Genomic DNA, 15,766 nt, shown 5'->3' with positions numbered 1-15,766 from the left:
CCCACCCAGGAGCTCTGTAAGTTCTGCGTTGCATCTTGGGAGCTTTATTCACCTGGATGTACTCAATGACCAGAAAGTCTGCCTCTAAACCCTTAAGCTCAGCATTGCTCTCTGCATTTTTAAGCACGTGCAGCAAAAATTCAGCACATTTTTTGGGCCACGATCCTGTGTCCAGTCCCACTGTTTGGCCTGGGCAAACCTACTGACTCAGCCATTGTAACGACGGAATGGCATGCTCTGCTTCTTTAAAGTGACATCCTTCAGATGCTTGGTGACTTTTCAAATATGCATACCCTTGATGGCCTGAATTTCATGTGTGCTCTTAAAGTGAACACGAAGATTTGAACCTCTTGATTTGCATGATTATGTGTAGTTTTCTGGGTCAAGTGAATAGCAAACCATTTTCAGAGGTCACCTCTGGCTGCTTTAGGGAAGAGCTCTCTCTTTTTTAAGGAGTTAAAGGAAACATTTATGGTGTGCTTACAATGTACCATGTTTTCTTTCTTTGTTAGATTTATTATGGTAACATTAAACTGGATAACATAAGTTTCAGGCATGGATTTCTATGATATAAGATCTGTATATTGCATTGTGGGCCAACCACACAAAGTCAAATCTTATTATGTCACCATATATTAGGTCCTTTCCACCCTTCACACCCTTCCTCTGACAAGCACCACACTGCTGTTTGTGTCCATGAGTTTCAGTTTTATATCTCACATTAGAGGCCCAGTGCACAAAAATCATGCACAGGTAAGGCATCTAGGCCTGGCCAGCTAGCAGGGCCGATCTCTGGGATAACTGGCAGGGCAATCGGAGGACCCCTGCTTACTCCCACCTTGGTTGGCCTGGGGCCTGTGGGCTGGGCGCAGCTCCTGAATTGAGCATCTGCCCCATCATAGTGACCAGTTGTTCCATCGTTGGTCAATTTGTATATTAGGCTTTTATTATATAGGATGAGTGAAACCATATGGTTTTTAGCTTTTTCTAGCTGACTTATTTCACTCAGCATACTATTCTCAAGGTCCATCCATGTTGCTGCAAATGGCAGTATTTCATCCTTTTTATGGTTGAGTTGTATTTGATTATGTATATGTACCACATCTTCTTTATCCAGTCTATCGCAGGACACCTTGGTTGTCTCTGTGTATTGGCCACCGTGAATATGCTGCAATAAACATAGGGATGCATATGTCCTTGCAAATTCATGTTTTTGGGTTTTTCAGGTAGATACCCAGGAGAGAGATTGCTGAGTCATAGGGTAACTTTATTCTTACTTTTTTGAGGAATCACCAGACTGATTGCTATGGTGGCTGTAACAGTCCACATTCCCACCAGCAGTGAATGAGGTGAACATGTTTCCCGTAATGGACATTGTATGAGTGAATACAATTAACTTACCTATAATGGTTTTCTTTTCTGTCTCAATAATATTATTCCCAGAATAGAATTGTTCCCAGAATAGAATGAGCCCATTTCTGAAACTACTCAAGTAAGGTTCTGAATTATAAAATATTTACATAGCTTAGTCATACATTCACCTTTTTAAAGGATGCAGCCCTAACATGACTCACATTTATCTTGCCTGCATTTTTCAATTGCTTTTGTATATGGGGAATTCTTGTTTTATTTACTAGCTCTCACCATCCACTGCCTTCAGTTGTCATACCTGGAAGAAGGAATACATCTTTGTATTATTTTGTTCAGATTTTGTCACTGGCTTAACTATGGACAACTGCTGACCAAAGGTACAGATCCCTGGATAGACAGTAGTTATGTTGGACAAGAGAATTCAGGTTCCCAAATTCTGGGAAAATAGGACTCCTAGGCAAAACTAAGGATGAAAGCAAAAATGCAAAACAATAGTAATAAAAATTTCAGTACAAGGTACAAAATGAGGAAGGTGACAGTAAAGGTGAAAAAGCTTTGAGCTCATTATATCACTGTTGCCTTTGGGCTTTAAAAAAAAATTCTTAAATCTCACTCTTCATCTACAAAATAGGAATAATTCATTAAAAAATGTATTAGGTATTAGAAATATGTATTCTAAGAACTGCGGACACAGTAGTGAACAATACAAAGGACCTCTCCTCACTGGGCTTACATTCTGGGAGAGGCAATAACATGTAGCTAGTGATGTATGCACTCAACAAAGCACTTACAATAGTACCTGGCATTTCAATAGCCAAAAGGTGGAAACAACCCAACTGTCCATCCACTGATAAATGGATAAAAATGTAGTAGTACCATACAATGGAATATTATTCAGGTGTAAGAAGGAATACAGCACAGACACATGTTGTAACATGGATGAATCTTGAGGACATTATGCTAAGTAAAACAGACACAAAAGTTCACATCTTATCTGATTCTTTATAATGAATGTCCAGAACAGGCAAATCCATAGAAACAGAAATCAGATTAGTGGTTGCCAAGGGCTGGGAATAGAAGATGGGTAGTGATATCTCAAAGGGTATGGGGTTTTCTTTGGGGATGAAAATGTCCTAAAATAGTGGGGATCTTACACAATATTGTGAATGCATTAAATGTCATTAATGGTTCATTTTGATATATATATTTTTTTACCTGGCTAATATAAATAGTACCTGGCACTCAATGTTATTATTTTATAGCAAAACAAAATTGCTCAAGCCCTTGACCAGTGTGGCTCAATTGGGTGAGCATCATCCTATAGACCTAAAGATTGTGGATTTGGGACACAGACAATAGGGTGCTCAAGGCCTGGGGTGGGAATGAGGGGAAAAGGGAGACAAATATAATACTTTGAACAATAAAGAATTATAAAAAAATAAAAACATTAAAAAAAAAAAAGTCATGGATTCAATTCCTAGTCAGGGCATGCACCCACTAGATTGCAGATTAGTTCCCAGCTGTCATGCGTGTGGGAGGCAATTGATCAATGTTTGTCTTGAGTGGATGTTTCTCTCTCTCTCTATCCCTTCCTCCCTCTACAAATCAATAAAAGCACGTCCTACGAAATATTTCTTTTTTAAATCGCCCAAATAGGAAATTACTAGGTTAATAAATTTTTAAATTTTTAAATTACTAAAATGTTATAAAGCCTTTGAAGAGAATGAACATGATCTAGATGTACAAATATGGAAAGATGTCTAAGATGTAGCTAATAAAATAAATAAATAAATAAATAAAAAGCTAAAGATCAGTATATACTTGGTATGATTTGTTAATACACATGCACATGCCCTAACCGCTTTGCCAGAACATCAGCCTGCAGACTGAAGGGTCCCAGGTTCGATTCCAGTCAAGAACATGTACCTTGGTTGAGGGAACCTCCCCAGTAGAGGGCATGCAGGAGGCAGTTGATCAATGTTTCTCTTTCATAGATGTTTCTAATTCTCTAACCCTCTCCCTTCTTCTCTGTAAAAAATCAATAAAGTAAAATTTAAAAAATAAATAAAATACACATACACAGCTCCACCATCATAGTTGAGTGGTTGAGTGACCTATTAACCAGGTCACAGTTCAATTCTTGGTCAGGGCACATGCCCTGTAGGGGGAGCAGTTATAGGGTTAAGCCTGGGACTGATCTGATGGCAAAGCTGCAAACAAGTCCCAGCTTGGAGGGCACAGCCCTCTAAGCATAATTAAACTTGATCTTGCAACTGCTCCCTAGGTCTTTCCTGGGAAGCTAATGGGCTGTGGGAGGTGCAGCAAGTGCTGCCAAAACAAGCGAAACTTATAAGAACACTGTAAATTACCTTGTTTACCTCTGACTATAAAATAAAGCATTAGCTTTGCAGTCTGAATCTGTTCTGTGGCCTCAGGAAGGCACATAAGATCCACCTAGACCCAGCTTATTCTCTTTGTCTGTCTTTTCTTCATCCTTCACCAGCCCCTCCTCAGGCTCACTGAACCCTTGGCTGTGCTGGCGCGGCACAATGCCCGAGTTGCGGGCACAATCCTCAGTGTGGGGCATGCAGGAGGCAGCCAATCAATGATTTCCCCTCATCATTAATGTCTCTATATCTGTCTTCCTCATCCTTCCTCTGAGATCAATAAAAATATATTTAAAAAAATACACAAGCACACACACGTTTATATATGCCTAGGAAACAACGGGATGTGAAGAAATATGAAAATAGCGGTTACTTCTGAGGTGAATAGACTAGTCCTGGGTGGGGATTCTTTTGGTACACATTTTGAAGTTTTTAGGTGAGCTTAGAGTTCAAGGAGTGACATAGCAGTCAAAAAAGCATTAATATGGCATTGTAAGAAATACAGAATCTTGAACGAGGAAGGTCATTATCAAAATTGAGAAAGAAAATGTATTGCTTTCATATACCTTATAGAACTTGACTTGTCACATTCTGAGTGTAAAAATCCTTTAATACCTGAGAGTGGTCTCTGCAGGTGGTCAGAGACTTAGCAGGTTCTTGTGCTTCCCAAAGTGGGGAGTACACCACAAGAAGATATTTGTTCAGTGTTCCTGAGGTCCCAAATAGCCCAGCGGGTGTGGCTCAGTGGTTGAGTGTTGACTCTTGAACCAGGAGGTCATGGTTCAATTCCCAGTCATGACACATGCCTGAGTCATAGGCTCGATCCCTAATGTGGAACGTGCAGGAGGCAGCTGATCAATAATTCTCTCTCATCATTGAAGTTTCTATTTCTCCCTCCCTTCCTCTAAAAAATAAAAAAAAATTTTTTTAAGGGTAAGGTATATAGTATCTTAAGCTTTTGTGCAAACTTTCCCCTTAACTTCTTAAAGCATGTCTTTAAGAATGAGATTAATATAGAAGCTTCAGACCATTGTAAGAAAATCCAGCCACAAATCTCAACTCTTAAAAAAAAAAAAAAATCATTTTATTGATCCGTTACCATACAAAATTTATTCAAATTACACCCATTTGAAGTGGTAAGATCACAGCTAGAGAACAGGTTACCCTGTAACAAATCTATTTACAAAATCCATCATAAAAGCTTTTTTTTTTTTTTTTTTTTTTTTTTTTTCATTATATTACACATTTTCTTTTTTTTTAAACTAGCATACAACACAAAGCTAAATTGATTAGTAGTTTGCCTTCTCCCAATCTTGGGAGAAATATTTCCCTTTGACAAAATCACGTACCCCACAGGAAAAGAAATTCCCACACTCTGACCATTGCCACCTGACTGACTCTACAAGGCATCTTCCCTCAGACCTCTCACACACACGAGTTGCCATGCACACGCCGAGTTCTTTCTTCTTTTTTCCTGACAGCTAAAGCTTTAAATACTGCAATTCTATTTACAGATCTACACTTGAAACAAAAATGAAAACAAGAACCACAACAAAAAACAACAAAATATAACACTCTTAAAAAATTACAAACCAGCTAGAAAACATTCTGGCAGTGTTTACAAATTAATTGCTATCTTTGTACAAAATTGCTAGATAATGAAAATGTGAGTAGACTACATATCAACTTAAATAAAACAATTGCTATGCACAAGTCTGTACATATAAACACACACCTTAACACTGTTTGACAGCTCATGTGTTGCCCTTTATACAGTTTATTTTCTAAGGCTCACGCAGTCATAATTCGCACACTTGTAACTTTTAGCCATTTCATGTGTGAGCTTTAATAGCAGCAACTCAATGGTACCAGGAAACCGGCATACTCTGACTTAAAGTAACACAAATACTGGAGAATTAACCCACTTTGTGTGCCGGATACTATGTTTAAAAAAAAAAAAAAGACGAATGCAAACAGAACGAAGTATGGACATTTCATTAATGTACCCCAGTTAAGCCCATTAACTGGAGAAATCTTATGCACGAAGGAACTTTTAAGACTTATTAGTATTCCTTTCATTCTAAAACAATAAATACGGCATTACATTACGAAAAGTTTAAGGAGAAATTCAACAAAACACATAACAACCTAGCCAGGTGAGCTCAGTCGTTAGACTTTGGGAAAAAAATGAGCTTTGTGCAGCTGGCAGAGAATTACACAAAGCTGGAAGCAGAGGCAGCTAACCAGATGAGATAAATATGGGAAACGGGGGAAAAGCTTGGCATAAATGGTTTCCTATACAGGAAAACACCCCACAGTGCATTTCCAGTAGGCACTTGACACAAAGCTCCCCTCCCCTCCCCTATCCCAAAGCTTCATCTCGGACCACATATTTGTACCAAGTCCAGTGTGTGAGGGGAGGAGGCTGGGGATGGAGGCTGAAGAAAAAGGAGGGTAATCTGCACCTTTTGTTTTTCTTCCCAAACACACGTCCACGCATACCTACACAAATCGTTTAAAGTGCTGGTGTCATGGTTTTGACCCCCACCACCACTTTGCATATTGTGGAAATCTACCTAGAATAAACTGGCTGGGGTGTTGGTGGTTGACCGTTTTGTGTTTTTCCTAAGGGATATTTTCAGTTCGATTACACACGTGAATAGAGTGCCTACTATGTGCCTACCAGTGGGCCAGACACACGGCACTTCAGTTTCTCTGTTCCTGCTGAGGTTGTTTTTTGTTTGTTTTTAAAATAAGACTCCCTCATCCCCACAGTCTTTAGCATCCAAGGAATGGGTATGAGGTACTAAGTCCCATTCCCGGTGGGAAATGGCCACCTCCCCGGGGCCAATGGGAAAGCCGCTCTTGGACATAACTGGTAAGATTTGCAGCTGACACAAAGCTTCCAACCCGGGACACCATTCCTGAAGAGTCGAGTGGGCAAACACCCCGGCATTCTATCGCTTTATTTTCTACACCTACACTTCCCTTGGTCCAACTTACTCCTTCATCGAGGAAGGGGGACGGACGGGTTGTGGCCAGGGGTATTGCAACCCCACCCCGCACAGTGGGAGCTCCCTGGTCTCACCGACCGGAGCCAATGCCGCCGGCAGAATGCCACTCACACAAAGGGTTGTCTGTGTCCCTGGGAGCCTCTCCATCTGACCGCATCCTGAGAAGTGGCCTCCCTGAGTGCAGTGGTAAGAGAGCCCTTTCCCCGGTCACGGGGCCACGGGGAGCCCAAGGACAGAGGGACCCACACCTGCTGCTCCTTGGGGCTGCTATGTCATCTGACCTGGTTCTCCTTTCCAAGGGGCCAGTGCTCCCGCAGAGGCTGTTAGACCTTAGGTCACACTCATTTCGATGCTCTGATCAGAGAGGTTCTCTATCTCTGCTTAAATAATTCGAATTCGCAAAAACCGCTTCAAAGTAAACAGTTACAAACTGTAATGGTGATGGGTGCCACAGGAATGCTTAAATGGCAGCTAAAAAGTAAAAATAAAAAATAAAAAGTCTAAAACAATCCACAAAGAACTCCTCAGTAGGCAATTGCTACAAATCAACTTTAAACTCACAAACATGTTGGGGGCAGGAGAGTGGGAGTGGTTAATGGAGACAGGAAAATCCACAACAGCTTACAGTGGCAGATCTCAACTATTCTTCTGTATCTGCAACAAGTATTCGAAAACAGGTTCTTCATCCGCAAGGCTGTGGAGGTTCTCTTGACCTCCACGTTGGACCCATGGCCCATAGCTTACACTGAATTATGACAGTAATTTAAATATTCCTAAGAAGAGCTGAAGACATCCGTTTCATACTTTTGCATGACTTCAAGTTTACAGTTCCTGCAGTTCCATTCCATATTAGCAGACCCCAAAGACATGCATTCTGCAGAGAAGGCACGGCTTGAAATGCTATTAAGGAAGATTGCTGTATTCCAGTGGCCCAGGTGGCCAGACCCCGTCCTACAGCCCATCCGTCAGGCACAGCAAGCCAATCCGGGAGGGAGGGAGGAGGAAAAGTATGGGCGAGAGACACCTGATTGCACATTTTCTCACTTGCTGACTCATCCAGGAGATTTTGGAGCCTGGGGCAAAGCAGGGTTTTCCCAAGGGAGCCTGCAACTGTGCGTTTAGACAATTTCTATATAGATATATAAAAAATTCGTTAAAATGTCAGCTTTGTTCTGAAGTTTGTCGTTTACTTCATGATACTATCTCGGAGGAAGAAGGTAGGAAGGGACAACACTGCATGACAGATGTTCTGGTTCCATAATAAAAAAATATCGGTTTGTAAGGAGTTCACAAAGCATAATCAACTACACATGAAGTCTTCCACCAGCGGGAGCTTTTCCAGATCGTAAGCATCAAAGAGATCGCTGATGCCCTCTTCCTCCCCGAGGCTTAGGAGATAGTCTTCTTGGAGCAGGGGAGGCAGTAAGTTCACAAATGGTCCTTCAAGGTTGGAAGGAATTTGGTCCTCAGTCTGCTGTAAGAGGTTGGCTGGGGAGGCCAGAGGAGAAAGGTTTGCCATAGAAACTGAGCAATCACTATGTCCTGAGTTGGTTGAAGCCAAGTCTGAAAGGGGAAAAATGGGTGGAAACACAAAAGTGAGTTAGGATATAAAGTTGCTGTTCTGAAAGCTTTCACCCCCTGCTAATGACAATCAGGCAGCATTATGATACAGATCACCTGTGGGCAGTCTCTAGTCGCTCACTCATCTTTTAAAGTACCTACTGTTGGCAAACAAGGCTTTAATTAGCTCCGAAGATTAGAGGTTAACAAGTTAAAAAAAAAACTTTTCTCTGATATCAACTGGTCATTATTTAAGGAAAAACAAAACATAAGGTAAACACTATAAAGTTGGCTCCCTAGTAGAAACTCACTGATTTTTACTTAGTCTTTTTGAACAACCAGCTTATTTTATTTAGTGATTTTAGAGAGAGAAAGAGAGACAGAGAGAGAGAGAGAGAGAGAGAGAGAGAGAGAGAGAGAGAGAGAGAATTTGTTGTTCTACTTATTTATGCATTCACTGTTTGATTCTTGTATGTGCTCTGATTGAGAATTCAACCCGAAATTTCGGCATATTGAAACCATGCTCTCACCAACTGAACTGCCTGGCCAGGGCGAGCAACCAACTTATCAAGGTTACCTCTAAAATTGCAAAAAGGAAGATATTTACTTTGAATAATTATGGGGGGAAATGGTCTTTTGTTTTACTATTTGACGTGCTATATAGTAAGCAGTTCTACCTTATCTGTGGTTTTGCTTCCCCCAGCTGCAGAATTACCCATAGACAACTGCGGCCTGAAAATTTCAAAAATGAACAACTCCTAAGTTTTAAATTGCCACAGTTCTGAGTAGGGTGCTGTCCTGCTCCATCCTGCCTGGGATATGAATCATCCCTTTGGCCAGCATCTCCTCACCTTAGACACTTCATGCCTGTGAGCCACCTAGGAACCATGTCGATTACCAGATGGCAGTTGTGGTGCCGCCATGTGCCTGACGCTACCTTCCAATGCCTGTCATTCTCCTCCCTTCATCTCCTCATGTAGGCACTGTATCATTTCACATCATCACAAGAAGGCTGAACACAGTATACAGTACACGGTAGTTTGCGAGACCACATCCACATAACGTTTATCACATTATATTGTTATAATTGTTCTATTTTATTATAGTTATTGTGGTAAATATCATATCAAGCCTAGTTTATTAAGATTTTCCATAGATACCTATATGAAGGAAAATACAGTGTATATTTGAGCCTTGAACAACATGGGTCCACTCATACTCAGATTTTTAAAGACTTGTACTGCCTTCAACCCCCAGCTGGGAGTCCACGGAGGTCCCACATCCAATCCTCCGCATCCCAAGGAACAATTTAAGATTTGGGGGCGTCAAAAGTTATAGGTGGATTTTCAACTACGTGAGGGGGTCAGTGCCCCTAACCCTATCATTGTTCAAGGATCAACCGTATAGGGTTCAGACATCTACTATGTTTTTTTTTGCTCAGTATTAAATCAGTCCTGTTCACTTAAATCACTGCTATTCCTGCTGCTATATTGGGAGGTAGGGGAAAAACGAAACACATCCCCCCCTATCTGAAACAGAAAAAAAAAAAAAAAACCGCAAAGAGCTTCCTTTGCTCCAGGGACAGGGCAGGAAGAAGTTAGATTTATTTGGTTGGGGATTTCCTACCATATCTTCTCCCCATCACATTGGGGGTGGGAGGGTGGAGGGAGGAGAGAGGAAATTAAGACAAAACTTCTTTGATAGAAGGCTTTTCTCTCCAAACACTTCTCTCTCTAAGGATCTTGTAGCATCATGGAAAGGTGTGTGGCCAAGGATAGCTGATGATTCACTCAGCTTCACTCCCCACTTCGGGTGGGTTTCCAAACACTGTAAGGAAATGGTTTCTGCCAATAGCCAAATCCTGAGGGACTCCATTCGTGGGTGGAGGAATCATTAGCCCAAGGTCATTATTTTATTCTGCAAACCAGTGAGAGTGCCTTTAAAAGAAAGTTCCCTTCATAACAATAATAATAACAGAAGGTTTTGTGTCTTGCCTAGACTTGTGGTTCTGATACAGAATTCTTCCTGCCTGGTTGGCATGGCTCAGTGATATAGTCACCTTCATATTTAACATAGTTTTCAAGTGACAGAAACAAGAGTTTTTACCTTTGGAAGTGGGTTTGGAGATATTCCCATTGTGGTCTTGGTTGTTTGTTTTCATTGGACTGTGTGTTTCAGTCTCTTCTGGACACAAGTAAACCTCAATGGGCCCTTGAGTACTTGCCAAGTGTATTTGCAGGCTCTATGAACAGAAAAGAGTGAGAAAGGTTCAAAATGAAAGTTCTTTGGAAATGAAAGCAATAGCTATTTTCATCTAAACATGTAAGATAAGGGTAGTTTTCTTAGTTCATTTTGCTTTGTCATAGCTACTCTACCTTTAACCAGTGATTGCCATCCCCAGAGGACAGGTCAGCAAACTATAGCCCAAGACCCAATCCAGTCCAACTGATTTTGTGAAGCGTGTTACTGGCACAGCGTCACGCCTATTCCCATTACTGATGCATGGCCTCTGGCTAGGTGGTGTTTTTTTCTCACACACAGAGTTGGGCGGTGAGCAGTCCCAACAGAGACTGTATGGCTCACAAAGCCAAAAATATTTACTGTCTGGCCCTTTAAAGAAAAAATTTGCTGACCCCTGCTCCGGAGAAGGTGAATTATGCTCTCTAAATATATATATTTTTAAAAAGCAACACACAAACTATTAAAGGGTGCTTTTAGTGTTTCAAATACAATATTTCCATGTTATTATTCCTTTATGGCAGGGCTTTTTTAATATTGAACTTTAATAACCACTGGAACTGAGTTTAATAAGAAAATGCAGCACACTAATATTTAAAATTCCTCTTCATCTAGGTCATAGAGCTATTATTATCACTTAAGGTGAGAACTCTACCCTAGATGAGAGCTTGCAAATTTCATTCTCTTTTTACTTTCTATGCATATTCTTTTTACTACATTTCTTTACCTTGGAGTTATAGTCTGGGCCTATTATTAAACTATATCTGAAACCAATCACAAAAATACGCACCCTACTTTCTTACAAAAGTCCCATTTCATCTCTTTAAAGTAAACAGGATACAAATGATAAATTCTTAAATGTGCTAAGATAAGTCAGAGAGATACTTTATAGAATTTCTATCTCTTTTTGTAGTGGGAACTATATTTAGAGCAATCAACATAAAATTCTCCAAAATCTTAAATTGATTGGAAACATCAAATTATGAAAAAAAGAAAGAACAAGAGGGACAGGACATCGTATACCACCTTGAGCTGAGTGCTCTGCTTTGTTAAAATTAGATTTTTTGGACACTCAATATATATTGAACCGTTGAAATATTTTTAAAGTTAGTGTTAAGTAAAATAGATGGGGAAAGAACTTTCTAGTTTTCAGGAGAATATGAACTTTAACCATGAATCAATGATTCTTTAACTTTAGGCATTCTAGAAAGATATCTGCAGATGAACAAAGATGTCTCCTTACCTCTATTGGGTCAGGCACTTCAAGTCTTGTTTCTGGAGGGGCTTTCACAACTATAACAGTTTGGTCTTTAAGGCCACTAATTTTTCGAATATCTTGATATGTAGCATAAGCTAACGTAATAAGTGTTAAGGAAATCTTTCAACTAATTGTCTCAGATGTAACCATTATGAGATTAACAAAATAGACGTGTGGAAAATTTTGAAGGATTTTGTGATTTATAAGAATATATCTGTCTTGCTTTCTAGATCTTTAAATATATGGGATCTTCCACAAATCTTTTTTCTGGGTGATATCTTAAACAAAATAAATGCATACCTTTTTCCTGCCTGTTTTTAAAAAGCCCATGGCTATTTGAAATATTAAAATAAACATAGAAACAGCATAGTTAATTTATTAAAAGAAAACCAAGACCCAGCTGCGGCAGTTCAGTGGTTGAGCATCAGCCTATGAAACCAGGAAGTCATCATGGTTCGATTCCCACTCAGGCCATATGCCCAGGTAGCAGCTAATCAATGATTCTCTCTCATCACCTATTTTCTATCTATCTCTCCCTCTTCCTTCCTCACTGAAATCAATAAAAACATTTAAAAATAAAAAATAAAAACATTAAAAAAAAAATAAAAGAAAGAAAGCCAAGACCCATTTGGTCCAGGATTTTCAAACCAGGTTCCTCTGGAATGCAAATATTCCCTGAGTTTCCATGAAGTATGCTATCATCCAAATCGAATGACGGCAGATTCCAATTTACAGGGAAAAAATTTAAGCTCTATTAAACATAATTTTTTGTAACTTCCAATAACTTCTATCTTTTATTTGACTATTAGCAAGTGTCAGCAGTCACTCAAATGCATGAATGAATGAATTAGTAGCAAATATCAATAGATATATTAGTGGAAGAACTCAGAATACTGCAGAAGCAGGCAACATATTTTCTTAAGTGTGCCTGGGCTGGTTGTGATTATATATTAAGAGCGCCAGTCCTTCTCAGTTAGAAAAATTACTTTATATGATATTATTAACTCTACCAATATTTCAGTGTTCACTAGGAAGAAAGTGGCTTCTAGATGGTCTGCAACCTGAATGAATATGAGAAACACTGATTTAGAAAAAGAGATTAAAATAATATTTCAGTACTCTAGGTTGTTACTTCTGAGCACTGAACAGTTTCTTTAAGGGCCTGGGCAGCCAAACCTATAAGGATGTCATGAAAGAATATGGTACTTTTTATACGATAAAAGTATCCATGCAAGCTTGCCTAGATAGACAAGCTTTTTACTTGGCACTAAGAGAGAACATGGCTTTCTTATAAAGGGACATGCAGTAACATAATGTACAATGTCTTTAGCCAGCATTTAAAAAATAATAACCCACCAAAAAATGCACATAATAAAACAGCAAATCATAATTCAATGAAGGCATTTCTATGGGTAATATAATATAGCTAATAGAGTCTGTGATCTAACATGTTTAACACAGAAACAGGACTTAGTGAACCTAGAGAAAATAATATCCCTTAGAATAGTAGCTTTTTATTAGAATTGAAGGAAGCTATGAATCCATTCATCGGGAAAAAAAGCACATCCACCCCAATCTGCACATACATTTAGGGGCATTTGTCAAGACGACCTTCTTTAAATCTCAATAATTGAGACAACAGCCAATTCAGAGTTGAGCTTAATTGGACAGCTCAAGCAGGATTCCGGGTTTTAGGTCACCATTTATCTCCTCAGGAAAGACCACTGGTACCGTTATAAAGTCCTGACATGCCTGCCTGGATGGCTCAGTTTATTGGAGCATCGTCCAGTATACCAAAAGGTTGCAGGTTTGATTCCTGGTCAAGGTATATGAGGGAGGCAACGGGTCCATGTTTCTCAGAACAATGTGTGTGTGTCTTTCTAACAAAAGAAACATATCCTCAGGTAAGGATTAAAAAAAAAGAAAAAGAAAAAGTCTTAGAACAGCTCTGAATTTTTACTGAGAACACTGGGAAAACTGATAACCAGGTACTTACACCATAGCCCGCTGTCAAAAAACTACGTGACAAGAACTCAGTAAAATAAAAACTCATCTACAATTACTCAACATGCTGCAGGAAAGAAAATTTCAACACATCTGTGAACAAGCTGTACCAAATTTGGAACTGAATGGCAAATGGAAATAATGGTGCAAACATAGTCTCTAATCTTATAAATTTAAAAGTGCTTCCACTGTGGCTCCCTCCTGAATTTGCTTCTTGGGTTAGCAGCCCCCTGCAAGGAAGCTTTCATTCCCTGCAACAAAGGCTGCAGAGAAAGCTAATGGAGGTGACAATGCCATCAAGTACAAGCTGCCCATCATGGGAAACCGCCATATCTCCTCGCTGGGGCTCCCAACTACACAATGAGTGAAACAGTCCAACGACAGCCATTCTTGTTTCTTCCCTGTAAGCCCACTTTGGCCACAATTAGGGGTTCATATCAGCACAACTTTCTCCCTCTCACTAATCATCAGCTGACAAGGTTAATCTTTTGGTCAAAAAGGAATTTGCTGTTTCAAAAAAAACAAACAAAAACGACCTGAACTGGAAAGTAAATGTTTTCACGCCCTCCAAGGGAAAGCCTGTTGGAGAGGAGACACCAGAAGAAAGTGGGCAGGAAACACTTTCTTCCCTGTCTCACAAAGGTAAATGTGGAATAATCAAAGTCTGGAATTAAAATTAGAGATGGGGTAATTTAAAATATTGCATTTGCCGTCCACTAATAACTGAGCATGTTGCAAAATCTTTTTGCCAAAACAACAAAGCCATTTCCCCAATCTTTTGTCTGAAGTGAGATGATGAACAGTAAGCTGTACTGAGATGGTCACCAGACTGTTAGCCTACAGAGAAGAGGATGTGGCTTTCTATATTTTTATTTCCAAGAACTTACTGTTTACAGATGAACAAATATACTGAGATTTGTTGGGCCTTGTGGTTCTTTTGAAATCAGTTTTTGATGTTGTGAATCAGCTTAATGCTTTTTAAAACGTATAGAATAGTGTGTTTTTTTTATATTCAATTCCTTCAGTTATGTATCTCAATCAGACAGATTTAACATATTCAATTGCTCCAATAGCTGATGAAAAGAAATGTAGAATGTGAGAACCACAACAGTGACAGCTAACACCCACCCAAAATCTGGGAAGCCAAAGATGAATCTGTGGAATGTTGTCCTTAATATTAATACTGACACCATTTGTATCTTATAATAGTGTTGCCTTATGCAATGAATGTACCATATGTGTCAACCACACATGAATTTAAAAAGTTCCCTCCTTGCTGTAAACTAGACATAATAGATGATTATCTTTCCATAACTACTGACTTCTAATACAAAGTGGGTTCACACACACACACACACACACACACACACACATGCCTCACACATGTGCATAAAACCAAAGTAAAAGTCTACCTTGTGCATAAAAGTCAGATTGTCAACCCTGGAAATAGTTTAGAAAGCACTAACCCCCCATGACCAGGTGGCACAAAGGATATCTTTGATTCTCTGAATCCTCGGTTAACAGTTTGAGGTCCAGGGTGCAGCTTTGGATCAGTTCATCTAATTTCTTCTCTTCCTGACTGAGCTCGGTCACTTCCTTTGACAGGCCTTGACACTGGGCCAGCATGCCCCCATCCTCAGACAGACTGCAGCCCCTAGAAACCCAAACAGACTCTTCATGGCTACTCGAGAGGCCAACGGGAGCAGGGAAGTGAACAAACAAGGGCGGGCAGGGAGAAATGATACCTAGGGGAGATATCCCTTTCTTGACATAGGAGATCCCAGGGATTGTTTGCTAAGTGTTAAAATTAGAACATTTATACATACATATATTTATACATATAGTCCTTCACTTTTCATATCATAGAAATTAAGTGAAAAACCACTAGTATTTCAGATTTCTTTCCTACAGAGGAGGCCTGTGTCTGCAGAAGG

At 39.7% G+C, this 15,766-nt stretch overlaps 1 protein-coding gene across 3 annotated transcripts in view; it reads right to left on the bottom strand.

Annotated features, from left to right (window-relative positions):
* Window positions 1-4,815: 4,815 nt before the first annotated feature.
* Window positions 4,816-15,766, bottom strand: part of E2F3 (E2F transcription factor 3) — a 90,053-nt gene continuing 79,102 nt past the window's right edge. For all 3 annotated transcript variants that reach the window (XM_036448132.2, XM_036448131.2, XM_045584323.1), the window contains exons 4-7: window positions 15,328-15,486; window positions 11,814-11,928; window positions 10,439-10,574; window positions 4,816-8,335 (exon numbers count right to left, since the gene is read on the bottom strand). In XM_036448132.2, the coding sequence (XP_036304025.1) occupies window positions 8,073-8,335; window positions 10,439-10,574; window positions 11,814-11,928; window positions 15,328-15,486 (673 nt within the window). In that variant the 3' untranslated portion in view covers window positions 4,816-8,072. The remainder of the gene's footprint in view (window positions 8,336-10,438; window positions 10,575-11,813; window positions 11,929-15,327; window positions 15,487-15,766) is intronic.

The sequence above is a fragment of the Pipistrellus kuhlii genome, unplaced genomic scaffold (assembly GCF_014108245.1).
Source record: "Pipistrellus kuhlii isolate mPipKuh1 unplaced genomic scaffold, mPipKuh1.p scaffold_m20_p_2, whole genome shotgun sequence".
NCBI lineage: Eukaryota > Metazoa > Chordata > Mammalia > Chiroptera > Vespertilionidae > Pipistrellus > Pipistrellus kuhlii.
The sequence above is the reverse complement of the archived record's forward strand: the minus strand, read 5'-3'. Positions and strand labels throughout refer to the sequence as shown.